Below are 13,808 nucleotides of genomic sequence, written 5' to 3'. Positions count from 1 at the left end.
ATAGAAAAATTTTAGGTAGAAAAAAATGTAGGTCTTTACATCCGGGATATCACAAGAAGAGCACTGATTTGCCAATTGATTGTTCCGCAATGTACTTTAAAGTGTGCCCTTCTTGCTCAATGTGCAGGCTACCTCACAGGAACTTGTTTTGGAAGACATTTTATACTTCCATACAGAGTGAAGGTAGTCTGCGAGAAAATCTTTACAGATGCTGAATTTCAGATAGGATAGTGGCTCTCGGTAGCACAATACATTTAACATGTTATATAACTATTTTCAAGAAGAAGCAATTCATTAAATATTTCTGGCACTTTAAATGTATGTTATGTTATTCATTTTAAACCCATTTCAAAAGATATAACAAGTGTTTATCTTATTAGAAACTCTGGGTATCCACACAATAGTCAATTTATATGCAGACCTAAATAACTGATAACTTGTTGAAGTCACCTTGTCATTATTGCGCAACACCAGTGGCACTTCATATGTCTCAGAGGGCAGGTAGTTCTGGAACACAATCTCAGAGGGGTAAGGCTGAAAAAAAGGCTGGTCCACATCTACAGCAGAAAACTGGGAACACAACAGAAAGACTCCACTTACTGAAATGTGAACATCAAATTGTAATTTTTAAAACCTCCATTACCTCAAACCCATACAACTGATATGACTTATTTTACATCAATTACATACTAAGTGACACCAAAAAGGACAAAAAATTGTCCTGATTAAATACAACACTCAGTCAATATCCTATTCACAATATCCATACAGCCAAAATCGTTCCATACATTAGAAAAAAAATAAAGGTACGATTGCAACCAGGTTTTACAACATGAAAACATTTGAATGGTTAAAACAGTTTCATCCATTTACCTTGTGGTCTGCTGTCTCACTCACGTCCAAAAGTTCCAAAATGCGAGCTGGGTAATTCTTATATGTGTTGGTCAATCTCTCCTCTGTAGTCTGGGACATTTCATGGGCATATACAGACGGAGATAGCTATAATGACATAAGTCACAGTGAGTTCCTCTATGAACCCTTACTACATTCATTCATGTTAGTATCATTTTAAACATTACCTACTTTAAAGGCTTCTTGGCAAACATTAGCTGTGCATTTACATTACTTGATATTACTGCATAACGCATACAGTATAAGGTCTTCAAAGCACACGTGTTCTTAAATACATGCAGGGTACATTATTGGATTACAGCAGACTGTATCTAATAGTCTACAACACCATAACTGAAAAATTTGCTGTAACAATTAAACATTGCTTAATTGCTTATATGGTTCATGTACACCATTATGGTTGGGTCTAATTTATTATTGGGTCTTTTAGTAAAGTTATGTATATAATTTTTGACTGGATATAAAAAATATTTTTTTAATTATTTTTATTATACTTGGGTGCATAATTCAATTACAAATAATTGCAAAACAGCTCTTTTCATTGAATGATCTGAGCACAGAATGAACTGTAGGGTAGAGGCAATAAGAGGGTAAAAAAATATTTTAACTCACTATGCCAATTAAAATATTTAATATTCTATTATTTTGATAAGTATAAGTGGGATCTAAATATTTAATTGTGTCTTTTGCTAAGTTAAGTCTTTATTTGAAGAATGGCTCAAAATCCCTCTGGCCACTGTGCAGGACTTGAATCTGTCTTTTTCAAGACGAATTGATGCTGTATACATACATACATTTTATATATTTATCAAGATGCTTATCTGACATCATGAGTAGTGCACAGGTGTACCTTGAAATGCCCACAATAAAAGACCCTGGAATGTGCAGTTTTTTTGCTTTATTGGGGGTCTGGGGACTCAGAACCGGTAAGTATCTGGTGTGACCACCATTTGCCTAATGCAGTGCAACACATCTTCTTCACATAGAGTTTATCAGATTGTCAATTGTGGCCTGTGGAATGTTGGTCCACTCCTCTTCAATGGCTGTGCGAAGTTGTTGGATATTAGTGGGAACTGGTACACGCTGTCGTATACGCAGGTCAAGCACATCCCAAACATGCTCAACGGGTGACATGTCCGGTGAGTATGCTGGCCATGCAAGAACTGGGACATTTTCAGCTTCCAAGAACTGTGTACAGATCCTTGCAACATGGGGCTGTGCATTATCTTGCTGAAACATGAGGTGATGTTCATGGATGTATGGCACAACAATGAGCCTCAGGATCTCATCACGGTATCTCTGTGCATTCAAAATGCCATCAATAAAATGTACCTGTGCTCTTCGTCCATAACAGATGCCTGCCCATACTGTACCATAACCCCACCACCACCATGGGCCACTCGATCCACAACATTGACATCAGCAAAGCGCTCACCCACACGACGCCACACACGCTGTCTGCCATCTGCCCTGAACAATGTAAACCGAGATTCATCCGTGAAGAGAACACCTCTCCAATGTGCCAGACGCCATCGAATGTGAGCATTTGCCCCCTCAAGTCTGTTACGACGACGAGCTGGAGTCAGGTCAAGACCCCGATGAGGACAACGAGCATGCAGTTGAGCTTCCTTGAGAGGGTTTCTGACAGTTTGTGCAGAAATTGTTTGGTTATGCAAACCAATTGTTTCAGCAGCTGTCTGAGTGGCTGGTCTCAGACGATCTTGAAGGTGAACCTGCTGGATGTGGAGGTCCTGGGCTGGTGTGGTCTGCGGTTGTGAGGCCGGTTGGATGTACTGCCATATTCTCTGAAACGCCTTTGGAGACGGCTTATGGAGGAAAAATGAACATTCAATGCACGAGCAACAGATCTGGTTGACATTCCTGCTGTCAGCATGCCAATTGCACGCTCCCTCAATGCTTGTGGCATCTGTGGCATTTTGCTGTGAGACAAAACTGCACATTCCAGGGTGGCCTTTTATTGTGGGCAGTATAAGGTACACCTGTGCACTACTTATGATGTCAGATCAGCATCTTGATGTGGCACACCTGTGAGGTGGAATGGATTATCTCAGCAAAGCAGAAGTGCTCACTATCACACATTTAGACTGATTTGTGAACAATGTTTGAGAGAAATGGTAATATTGTGTATCTGGAATGAACTTTAGATCTTTAAGTCCATCTCATGAAAAATCGGAGCAGAAACAAAGGTGTTGCGTTTATATTTTTGTTGAGTATATATATATATATATATATATATATATATATATATATATATATATATATACAGGAGGAATTACAATATGGGCAACTGCAAAGGGTGATATAGTTAGCAGGGTACTGATTTAGACTTATCACATTCATACTGGGAAAATGTCACAGCCATAACGGCAGTTTATTCAAAATCATGTTTTCCAAAAACAAACATTTTCAAATCTACATTTTTGTGTCTATGCAAGTCTCTTTCATGGTACAATTGTAATGTTTTTTTTTTACAGAGCTGTTTAAAATTCACAGAATCTGAAAGACCAATAACATTTATAAAATAGTATATACATTTTCTTGATGTAAATGAATAAATGAATTTTAAGGATTTGTTTGTGTTGAGCTGAAGAGATTAAAATAAAATTAATTAATTGATACAAAGGCTTTCCATGCTCTAAGGTTTTTTGTTTAACAATAGGAGTGCAAATGTCACATTCATAATGCTGGAACTACCCCTGAGTTTTTCTTTTTCTCTGTTAACACTGCTGTCACTGGAGACATTCACATAGTTACATAGTATACACACCTTTCTGGCTTTGTCCTCATGATTAGCCATCTTGGGATTTCTTGGTGCTGCTATTTTAGTCTTTAATCCTTCTGGCATCTTCAGAGGCAAATTTTGCAAAGCTGAGTGGGACATTTTTTTAGTGCGCAGCATCTTAAAGTCTTGCTGTTCACATGATTTTAGAGATGCATACAGAGAGGACAGGATTAAATACATGTTTTTATAAAGATGATTCCAAAAAATGTTTGTACATTTATAAAAAAATATCATAAAAAAATAACAGTTTCATTAGGAAATTAACTGCTTATAAAACAACGTGGCTAAAACTTTTGGACAGTGCTGTGCATACAGTATGTGTATGTATATAAAGACACACATACAAACGGTGTGGAACGTTGCTCCGGGCCGTTTTTAGCTTTGTAGCCAAGCATCAGTGTTTTTAAATTTAATGCTAGGAGAAACAGGAAGCCAATGAAGAAAGTAGATGAGTGGAGTGGAGTGAAACTTACTAAAGGGTGTGCAACTACATGCTGGATCAGTTACAGAGGACAAATGGTGCACAGAGACAGACCTGCCAGGAATGTGTTGCAGTAGTCAGGTCTTAAAATAACAGGGAACTGAACAACCTTAGTGGCCTGTTTGGAGAGAAATTAATAAATTCTTCTAATGTTATAAAGAAGAAATCAACAAGAGTGTGTACGGTTAGCAATGTGAGGGGGAAATGTCAATTTATTGACAGAGGACAAATGGTGATTTGAGTGTTGTCCACTGTGATTATAAGATCCTGAAAGGGGGATAAATCCTCCTGGAATGAACAACATTTTGGTTTTACTAAGAATTAGTTTCAGTTGAGCTGCTGCCAAGAATAAGATGTTTGCCGGACATGATAAGATCCAGGTGGAAATTGTCTCAGGGTGGAAAAAAAAGAATGAATGACATGTCATCCGCATAATAACAGTATGAAAAGCCATGCGAGGACATAATCGCACCAAGAGATTGGGTACAAGAGGGAGAACAGAAGAGGACCAAGTGCTAAGCCTTGTGGGACACCAGTGTAGAATCTGTGTGGGGCAGATGTGGATCATATGACTGATTGAGATAACTATTGCCATGGTGTGCCACAGATTCCAAGGCTTGCAAAGATAGATGAAGGGATCTTGCCTTCTTAAATTAAGCAGGAACATGACCAGATGTTATGTAAGTAATGGTCGATGATATGAAAAGGTTAATGAAGGGGAGGGGGTCCTGTGAGATGGCCTGGAACATTGTAGAAGGGTTTGGGTTTCATCAACAGGTGGTGGGATTAGAGGATAGGATTAAATCTCTTCGGTTGTCAGGCTGGAAAATTGTAAGTAGAGGAGAAGGAGGGTCCTGAAATTGTACTTTAGAGGTTGTGGTGGGAAAAGGTCTGGCAGATTTTTGCTTTTTTAACATCATAACAGATGGCAACTGTCATCAGCAGTCAAAGAGGTTGGAGCAGGTGAAGATGGTGGGTTAAGTAACAAAGAGAAGATATTGTGGAGCTTGCAAGGATCACTGAATAGATGAGTTTGCACGACAAAGGATGTTCTCAACATGCAACAAATGTCTTTCATCAATTGATTAAATAATTCAATAGATTGTAGATCCACTTGTAGCAGCCATAACATGAAGTAATCATTTCCTGTATGACTATCAGTGTCTACATCATTGTGGAGGATTTTTGGCCTATTTTTCTTTACAACATTGCTTCAGTTCATTAGGGGTTTTAGGCATTTGCTTATGCACAGCTCTCTTAAGATGCCAAGGTCCTGTGACTACAAGCCCAAATCATCAGACCTCCCCCGCTATGCTTGACAGTGGGTATCAGGTGTTTCTGCTGAAATGCTGTTTTGTTTTTGCCAGACCTGGTGCTGGGCATTAAGGCCAAACATTTGTCTTGTGGTTTGTTCAGATGCAATTTCGTAAACTTCAGTCGTGCGGTCATGTTGTTTTAAGAGAGAAGCGGCTAAAGATAGAAGAAGCGGCTTTAAGAGAGAAGCGGTTAAATTCGCAGATGACACAGCAGTAGTGGAACGCATCACTGACAATGATGAATCCTATTACAGAGAGAAGTTGGAACAACTGGTACAGTGGTGTAGGCATAACAACCTCTGCATCATTATAAAAAAAGACCAAAGAGATGGTGGTGGACTTCAGGAAGGACAAGCAAACTCCTCTCCTCCTACACATTGATGGAGCTGCTGTGGAAGTGGTCCCCAAGTTTAAGTATCTGGGCTTCCACATAGCTAAGGACTTAACTTGGAGCGTTAACACCTCGGCCTGATTAAAAAGGCCCACCAGCACCTCTACTTCCTCAGGAAGCTAAAATGAGCTGGGCTTGGGAGCCTGGTTCTGAAGAGTTTCTATCGAGGACCGGTAGAAAGCATCATCAGCTCCTGTGTGGCACGGCCAAAGCACCGCAGCTGAGGGGAAAGATGAAATGATTCAAGCTTTGTGACATGGTGCATTATCCTGCTGGAAGTAGCCATCAGAGGATGGGTACATGGTGGTCATAAGGGAATGGACATGGTCAGAAACAATGCTCAGGTAGCATTGTGGCATTTAAACGATGCCCAATTGGCACTAAGCCACATACTGTAAATAACAGGGTGATATAAATATAAGGTTGTATATATGTATATACATGAATATAAATAAGAGCAGTCAGAGATATATTATGCCAGAATTTGATGTAAGCTATACATAGTGTATTGCACGTTTACAGGAACTATATTGCTTACTTTGTACATTGGGCTAGTAGAGTTATATATGTATTGCACCATAGGATTATACACTCACCTAAAGAATCCTTGAATCCTTTTTCTAGTCAACCATTCAAAAAAAAACAAAAAAAACATACTGTACTTGTTTAGTCTTCTTTGAACTGCACTGCCATGCACTTTCACATTTAATATGCTTAGTGAGCTGTGGGATCTGAAACGTAGCTCATGTTTGTCTTTGTGTGTATTTCTTTGAACATTGCATGGTCTGATCTTGGGGAGAATATGCTGGGATGTCCACTCTTGGAAAGATTGTCAACTGTCTTGAATGCTTTCCACATATCTGTCACTGTCTTAAATAATCTTTCCAACAGTGGAATATTTAGTTTGGAAATTGTTTTATAACCCTCGCCAGACTGATGTGCAGCAGTTGTTTCTCTAAGACCACTGCTTATGTCTTTTCCTTTTATTGTTGTGTTAACATACACAAATTATGTTAAATTGTGGTATTTTGTTAACACACATGCTGCTCCAGACCAGAAAACTGCCAAAACGTGTGCTTTTGCTGATGATCAATTAATCAAGGGCTGATTATTAGCAACAAGTGGCTACCACTCTTAATAATGGCACACTGAGAAAAGTAACATGCTGGTTACTTTAGCTGGTTACCTCTGTAATAGGATTCAACTGCGTCCAGTTTTTACACAAAAAAGACTGCAGCTCCGTAATATCATTATATTGGCTCCAACAACACATGTGCAGCTCTGGTGAATTCCAATTTTATCTTACCTTTTCAGTGGGCAGAGACATCAGCTCTGTGATGGAGCTTTTAAAAAAAATTCTTTTTGTCAATATCAATATAAGCTGTGTGGAACCAAGCGAGGACATGTTCAACAGTTCATCATGCCCAGGAGGATTAAGGCTGTGCTGGATAACAATGGTGCTCACACAAAATATTGACACTTTGGACATGTTCACTTCGGGTGTACTCATTTTGGTTGGCAGTTATTTAGACAAGAGTCTGCTGACAAGAGTTGTTGATCTATTGTTGGTGTCGGTCTTTTGGCTGCTTCCGGCAGGGGGTCGCCACGGCGGAACATCCAGTCCAGTGTAAAACCGGAAGGACATCGTTTTACACCAGATGCCCTTCCTGACACAACCCTCCCATTTATCTGGGCTTGGGACCAGGACTGCGTCCAGTGGCTGGGGGGTTTGGGCACTGGCTGGGAATTGAACCAAGGCCTCCCGCTTGGCATGCGAAACACCTACCACTGAGCCACCAGTGCCCTGCATGTTGAGCTATTGTTGAAGGACAGTAATTCTCTACGGCTATAAAAACTGCACATTGACTACTCTAAGGTATATCCAATTCTCATTTTTATAGCATTGTCTCTAAAGAAATGAGAGACAATGATTGCACTTGCAATGAGTACACTTAGGTGTACTTATTTTTGTGAGGGTGTACCATAGGGCTGCAACAACTAATCGATAAAATCAATAAAAATCGATAAATAAAATCGTTGCCAACGAATTTCATAATCGATTCGTTGTGTCACGCAACGCGGAGACATTTGATTATAAAAAATAAAAACTTTAGAGTGCCGAGCGGAGTAAACACACTCAGTTTCGTGCACTAATGCTAGCAGAGTTCGCGCGTCATAGACAGACGGAGCAAAAAAATTAAAAATACAAGTGGAGGTAAGGGAAAGATACATAGCGGAGGCTGCTGGGTCTTAGTGCACATCTCTTAGTATAATTAACATCCGTGCACGCGTGTACTGTTTACTATAACACTGTGACCACAAGTGTGCGCGCGTAAAACATATTTTATTTTGTGTCTGTATGCGTGTGTGTACAGCGCGTATGTAAAGCAAAAGCAAGTCTCATTAGAGACGTTAAAAATCCATGTTCTCTCTCTGCTTAAGGCGTAGCTTGCTCTTTGCCTGATGTGTGCGTGCGTCATTGGACACCGTGCCTCACCCACACAGACCCCGCCTACTTTTGCCTTCACAAACACACACACTCACACACACTCTTTCTCTCAGCTCTACACAGAAACACTGCTCTGTCGTGATTCTTTTCAAATGTAAAGTGCAGGTTAATTTGTTTTATTTTTACTTTACAGCAGTGATTCCGTTAGTTAAAAAAATTAATTTGGTTTTCGAGTGTTTTGGAATACGAGCCGCTTCCGGAACGAATTACTTAAGGTTTCACTATATCTATTTGGCAGAAGTAAAGCATACATGTGTATGTTTTTTGTGTTAGTCCATTTTTATTTGATTTGATTATTATTATAACACCTCAAGGAGCAACCTGTTTGTGCACTTTCTAAAGATTTCAGTTTTGTTCTTAAATAAAGGGTTGGAAGTGAATGCTTTTCTTGGGTTTTTGGCTTGTATCCGATCAATCGATTAATTGGAAAAAAAAATCGATTATTTAAATAATCGTTAGTTGCAGCCCCAGTGTACCATACTGTGATTAAGTAGGAGGAGAGTGAAGAGTCACTGGAATGGGTAAGAGAGACCTTCATGTCTTTAAATACCAAGGGACTGTGGTGAATGTATTAATACCCCTTAAACCTTTCCACATTTTGTTACATTACAGTACAATGACAAAAGGATCGTTGTCTGCTGGAGGGTAAACCTCCGATCCAGTCTCAAGTCTTTTGCAGAAACAGCTTTTCTTCTAGGATTGCTTTAAATTTAGCTTCATCTATCTTCCCATCAACTCTGACCAACACATCCCCACAACATGATGCTGCCATCACCATGCACAGTGTTAGTTTTCCACCACATGTAGCGTTTTGCATTTAGGCCAAAAAGTTACATTTTGGTCTCACCTTCTTCCACATGTTTGCTGTGTCAGCCACATTGATTGTCACAAACTGCAAATAGGACTTCTAATGGTTATCTATCAACAATGGCCCTTTTCTTGACACAATGTATTGGAAGGGCCGGAAGGGACACATGTATTGGAAGGGCCAGATTTGTTAAGTGCATGACTAATGATTGTCCTGTGGACAGATTATCCCATCTGAGCAGTATTCAGAGATACTGTTAACCTTGGCCAGCAGGTTAGTTAAGGTGGTTGGCCATGTCGTGGTAAATTTGCAGTAGAGCTAAGCGATATGCCCTATAAATCGAAGGTCTGATTTTTTTGAGCAATTTAATTTTTTGATTTTAAAAGGATTTTTTTTTTATAATAAAATTGCAAAATGCAAACTTAATTTCACTAACAAGTTTTTCTTTTATTGTAGGAAAACAATAATCAACACAAAAATATATGAATGTCTTTTGGGGATTAATAAAGTCCAAACCTTTACCAGTCTTTAGTTCTGGTTACTCTAGCATAATGAAGCAATATAATAAACTATGAGGGATTTGTAAAGTGCAAAATTCAGACTTAACTTTGCTAATTTTTAATAAAATAAATAATTGTCACCTAAAAAAACATCCCCTGAAGAAATACAATTTTGTAAATCAGTCCAAAATGCATCTTCAGGCTGAATAAAATCAAGCAGGTGCCCAACAGTCCTCATATTGCTTCCACCACTAAAGTGGATCACTGTCATTGTCTTCTAACTGGGGACAAGAAGTAGGATGTCAGCGCAGTTTCAATTTTGTATGCTTCTGACTATAGGGAAAGAGACACTTTCTTTGTGAAGAAGCTTCCTAGAGTTTTTTTTTACTCTTTAGCTCAGGCTAAGCTACCTCCTGGTGCAGCATTACACTTGACCCAGGTGGTGGTATGTTTTGTTTTTTTTTTAGTGGGCAGAGACACCAGCTTTGTGATGGAGCTTTTCTCATTTTTTTTTTATTTTGTCAATATCAATATAAGCTGTATGGAACCAAGAGATCCATCAGCGAGGACATGTTCAACAGTTCATCAGTAATAGGATGACATTATTTGTCACTGAGGTACGGCAATCTGTTTTTTATTTTTGGTGAACTCAGTATCTTCCTCCTTTGGCTGAAGGAGACAAGGTTTGATGCACAAAACACTTACATAATCTTTTGCAGACCAGAAACCAGTAAAATCCTGCACTGTTTTTATGGCTTTTTTTTTTTTTTTTACAGACTCACATTTATGTCTGGCCACGTTCTATAATTTTTTGCCTTGATCCCCACCAGGTTGGGCATCAATGGGCAGTCTGAACTCAGTCTATGCTTCAGCCAAATCTCATATTTTTTTCCATCTAAAGGAAAAAGCACCAACAACCATCTTGCAAATCTTCTTTAAATTAATTTTTTCAGTATGAACAAAAGAATAAAAAATCTGAGCTTGACATGGACTATATTCACACATTAGTATTTGTACTATTATGTTAACATTTGTGGAATTCATGTAAATGTATTTGATTATGACATAAATAAAAAAATATATATATACAACTATAAAAATGATTTTGTAAATAAATAATTGTATTATATAAAATAAAAATATGCAAATAAAAACTATTATTCATGATTTTAGTAATTTATAAATAACTCTGTTCAGACAAATAAATAAAATTGTGCATTGCCATTTAGAACTCACCGATACTTTCAGTTTGGAAGCTCACATCGGGGTTTAATTATTTTCCAGTAGGGATAACTGCAGCCTGGAGCAATAGGCGTGCCGAAAGGTCGGGGCGTGCCGAAGGGTAGAGGGCATGTCGATAAAAAATGGTGGGTGAATGGAGCTTTTGCGTTGGCCAATCAGCATGCTGAAAGGTAGGGGGCGTATCGAAAGGTAGGGGGCGTGTCAAAAGGTAGGGGGCGTGTCGAAAGGTTTCTCATTGGTGAATGGAGCTTCTGCATTGGCCAATCAGCGTGCCGAAAGGTAGGGGGCGTGCCGAAAGGTAGGGGCGTGCCGAAAGGTAGGGGTGTGCCGAAAGGTTTCTCATTGGTGAATGGAGCTTTTCATTGGTGAATGAAGCTTTCGACACGCCCCATACCTTTCGGCACGATGATTGGCCAACGCAGAAGCTCCATTCACCAATGAGAAAGAAGGTAAGGCTTGGTGTGGTTAGACAATATAAATAATTTTTTTCTTTATTTTCGTCATTTAATTGTTCGTTTAATTGTTGTCGACAGACACATTTTACTGTGACATCAAACACGGACAGGTTTTCCTTCGAAGTAGGGGTTGGCAGTTTGTATCGGTGTCTGTTTTGCGCTACAGATGTTTTTAGGCCTCGTGAAATGTTTTAGGCCTCGTGAAATGTTTTAGGCCTTGTCATTTTATTCTGACCGAGATTTTGAAGCCTCTAAATAAAATGTTTTATTGGCTAAAATTGTGTCTGTTTACTGAATTAATGCCACTTTAAAGGTTACTAAACTGTACTCCTCCTCCTCAATTCATTTCATTGTTAGTTTCCGGTCGGAGCTATATATCCCTTTTAGCCACGACCATTTAGCCGACTCAAACGCGCGAGGATGACGTCAGTAACCCATGGCAACGCAGTAGAATGTTTGGAAAAGGAATATTTGTAATATTGATATTTTACAGGAAAAGAATGGAATTTTAATATAGGGGATTATGTTGGCTGCATTACTTAAACGCATTAAAAAGAACAATAGCGTTTAAAATAAGCCTTTAAACAGGCAACTTGTGCAACCAATCATGAAGAGCTTTCGGCACGCCCCAACCTTTCGACACGCCCATTACTCCGATCTGCAGCTACCCCTGTCTCATTATTTTAAACATATGAAGAAATCCAGGCTTTTCTACTGTATATATGGGCACAATGTCTTTAGCGACGTAACATGCCGCAGCATCAGTAATATCTTTCCGTTGAGGCTTCTGCTTATTCAATTCAATTCAATTAAATTTTATTTGTATAGCGCTTTTAACGATTTACATCATCACAAAGCAGCTTTACACAATCAAAATAACTAAGTTTGTATGAAATGTGAATGTGTATGAATCAAAATGATATGATTGTCCCTGATTGTCCCTGATGAGCAAGCCTAGGACGACGGCGACAGTGGCAAGGAAAAACTCCCTGAGATGGTAATAGGAAGAAACCTTGAGAGGAACCAGACTCAACAGGGAACCCATCCTCATCTGGGATACAGTGGAAAAATTAGGCCAGTACTGTTAGCTGCTTTTTATTCAGTGTTTTAGTCTTGTTTAGCTCACAGTGTCACTCAGGTCACCAATTCAACAGTGTGGTTCTGTTTGAGGTAATGTAATAAAATAGTTGTGCTGCTTCCTTTAGTTGCCACAAACATCAGACAAACTTTAGAGCGGGGTTCAACGTCTGCACGTTCAAAGTTGCAAACATGAACTATTTCCATATGACTGAAGGAACTGCGTCTCTCTTGGAAACAAACTCTTTGGTTTTGTCAGAGCATGCTGCATGTTGTAAAATTTATCATTTCCCCTAGACTTCACATAAAAGCATATTATTGGGATTGTATTTAATAAACTGGCACACAAAGTGGCACATAACTTTGTGTGCCAGTTTATTACATACAATCCCAATAATATGCTTTTATGTTTGTGGTTGTAATGTAACAAAATTTGGAAAAGTGTAAGGGTGTAAATATTTTTGCAAGGTAATGTAATTACCTAATTTCATGTGTTATTTTATAGGTTTGAAATATCCAGCATTGTTGTAGAATGTAGAAAATAAAACACAAAACAAAACATTGAATTAGGTGTATACAAACTTTTTACTGGTACTGTGTGCGTCTGTATACAGTACACTATATAAAAACACGCGCGCGCACGCACACACACACACAATGTGTATTTTACATTGTTATACGCTTATTCATTTTTAAAAGATAACAGAAAACAGAATAGATGTTACATTTTTTCAAATAAAGTTAATTACTTACGAGTACACCTTGTTTAAACTGGACTCGGTTCTCACAACACGCTCAGTTTGGTGGTTGCCATGACGCCACGTTCGCATCCTACAACGGACCACCTGATTTGTTTAAGATTACAGCGACGGAGGCGATTGGACACCGGGTTTCATTAGCGGCAAAAGGCGAGGCGCATGCAGAGCCGCGTCCCTGTCCTGGCAACACAACAACACAGAACATTTGGCCGAAGGGAGGGGAAGGGGTCTTGCGCATGCTCTGTAGTTACGGAGGGAATTCTCAAAAAGATCCCTAGGTAGTCCAGTTTGTTTAATAAAGATTTTCATACTTTTAGCGCACGTTCATATCGTGAAATTACTTTTAAAGAGGAACAGTCGCATAATAACTCTGTATATGCAATTTCTTAATAAGGTTCAGGGCAAGGTATCCCTTTGACATTACAAATTCAATGGTCTCCCTTAGACTTTTTTTTACATATTCGATTTAAATAGTTTCTTTAAACTTTTAAATATTTTTTTATTATAAATAAATTCTGTGGACCTTCTGTGGTGGCACAGTGGTTAGGACGGTTGC

The 13,808-nt window shown here is 38.9% G+C and overlaps 1 protein-coding gene across 1 annotated transcript in view; it reads right to left on the bottom strand.

Annotated features, from left to right (window-relative positions):
* LOC128527483 (hydrocephalus-inducing protein-like) overlaps positions 1-13,285 on the bottom strand; it is a 224,907-nt gene extending 211,622 nt beyond the window's left edge. Inside the window, exons 1-4 of the mRNA XM_053499884.1 lie at positions 13,248-13,285; positions 3,701-3,844; positions 874-999; positions 451-570 (exon numbers count right to left, since the gene is read on the bottom strand). Coding sequence (XP_053355859.1) covers positions 451-570; positions 874-999; positions 3,701-3,832 — 378 coding nt within the window. The 5' untranslated portion in view covers positions 3,833-3,844; positions 13,248-13,285. The remainder of the gene's footprint in view (positions 1-450; positions 571-873; positions 1,000-3,700; positions 3,845-13,247) is intronic.
* Between the last annotated feature and the right edge of the window lie 523 nt (positions 13,286-13,808).

Source organism: Clarias gariepinus, chromosome 7 (genome assembly GCF_024256425.1).
Source record: "Clarias gariepinus isolate MV-2021 ecotype Netherlands chromosome 7, CGAR_prim_01v2, whole genome shotgun sequence".
Taxonomy (NCBI): Eukaryota; Metazoa; Chordata; class Actinopteri; order Siluriformes; family Clariidae; genus Clarias; species Clarias gariepinus.
The sequence above is the reverse complement of the archived record's forward strand: the minus strand, read 5'-3'. Positions and strand labels throughout refer to the sequence as shown.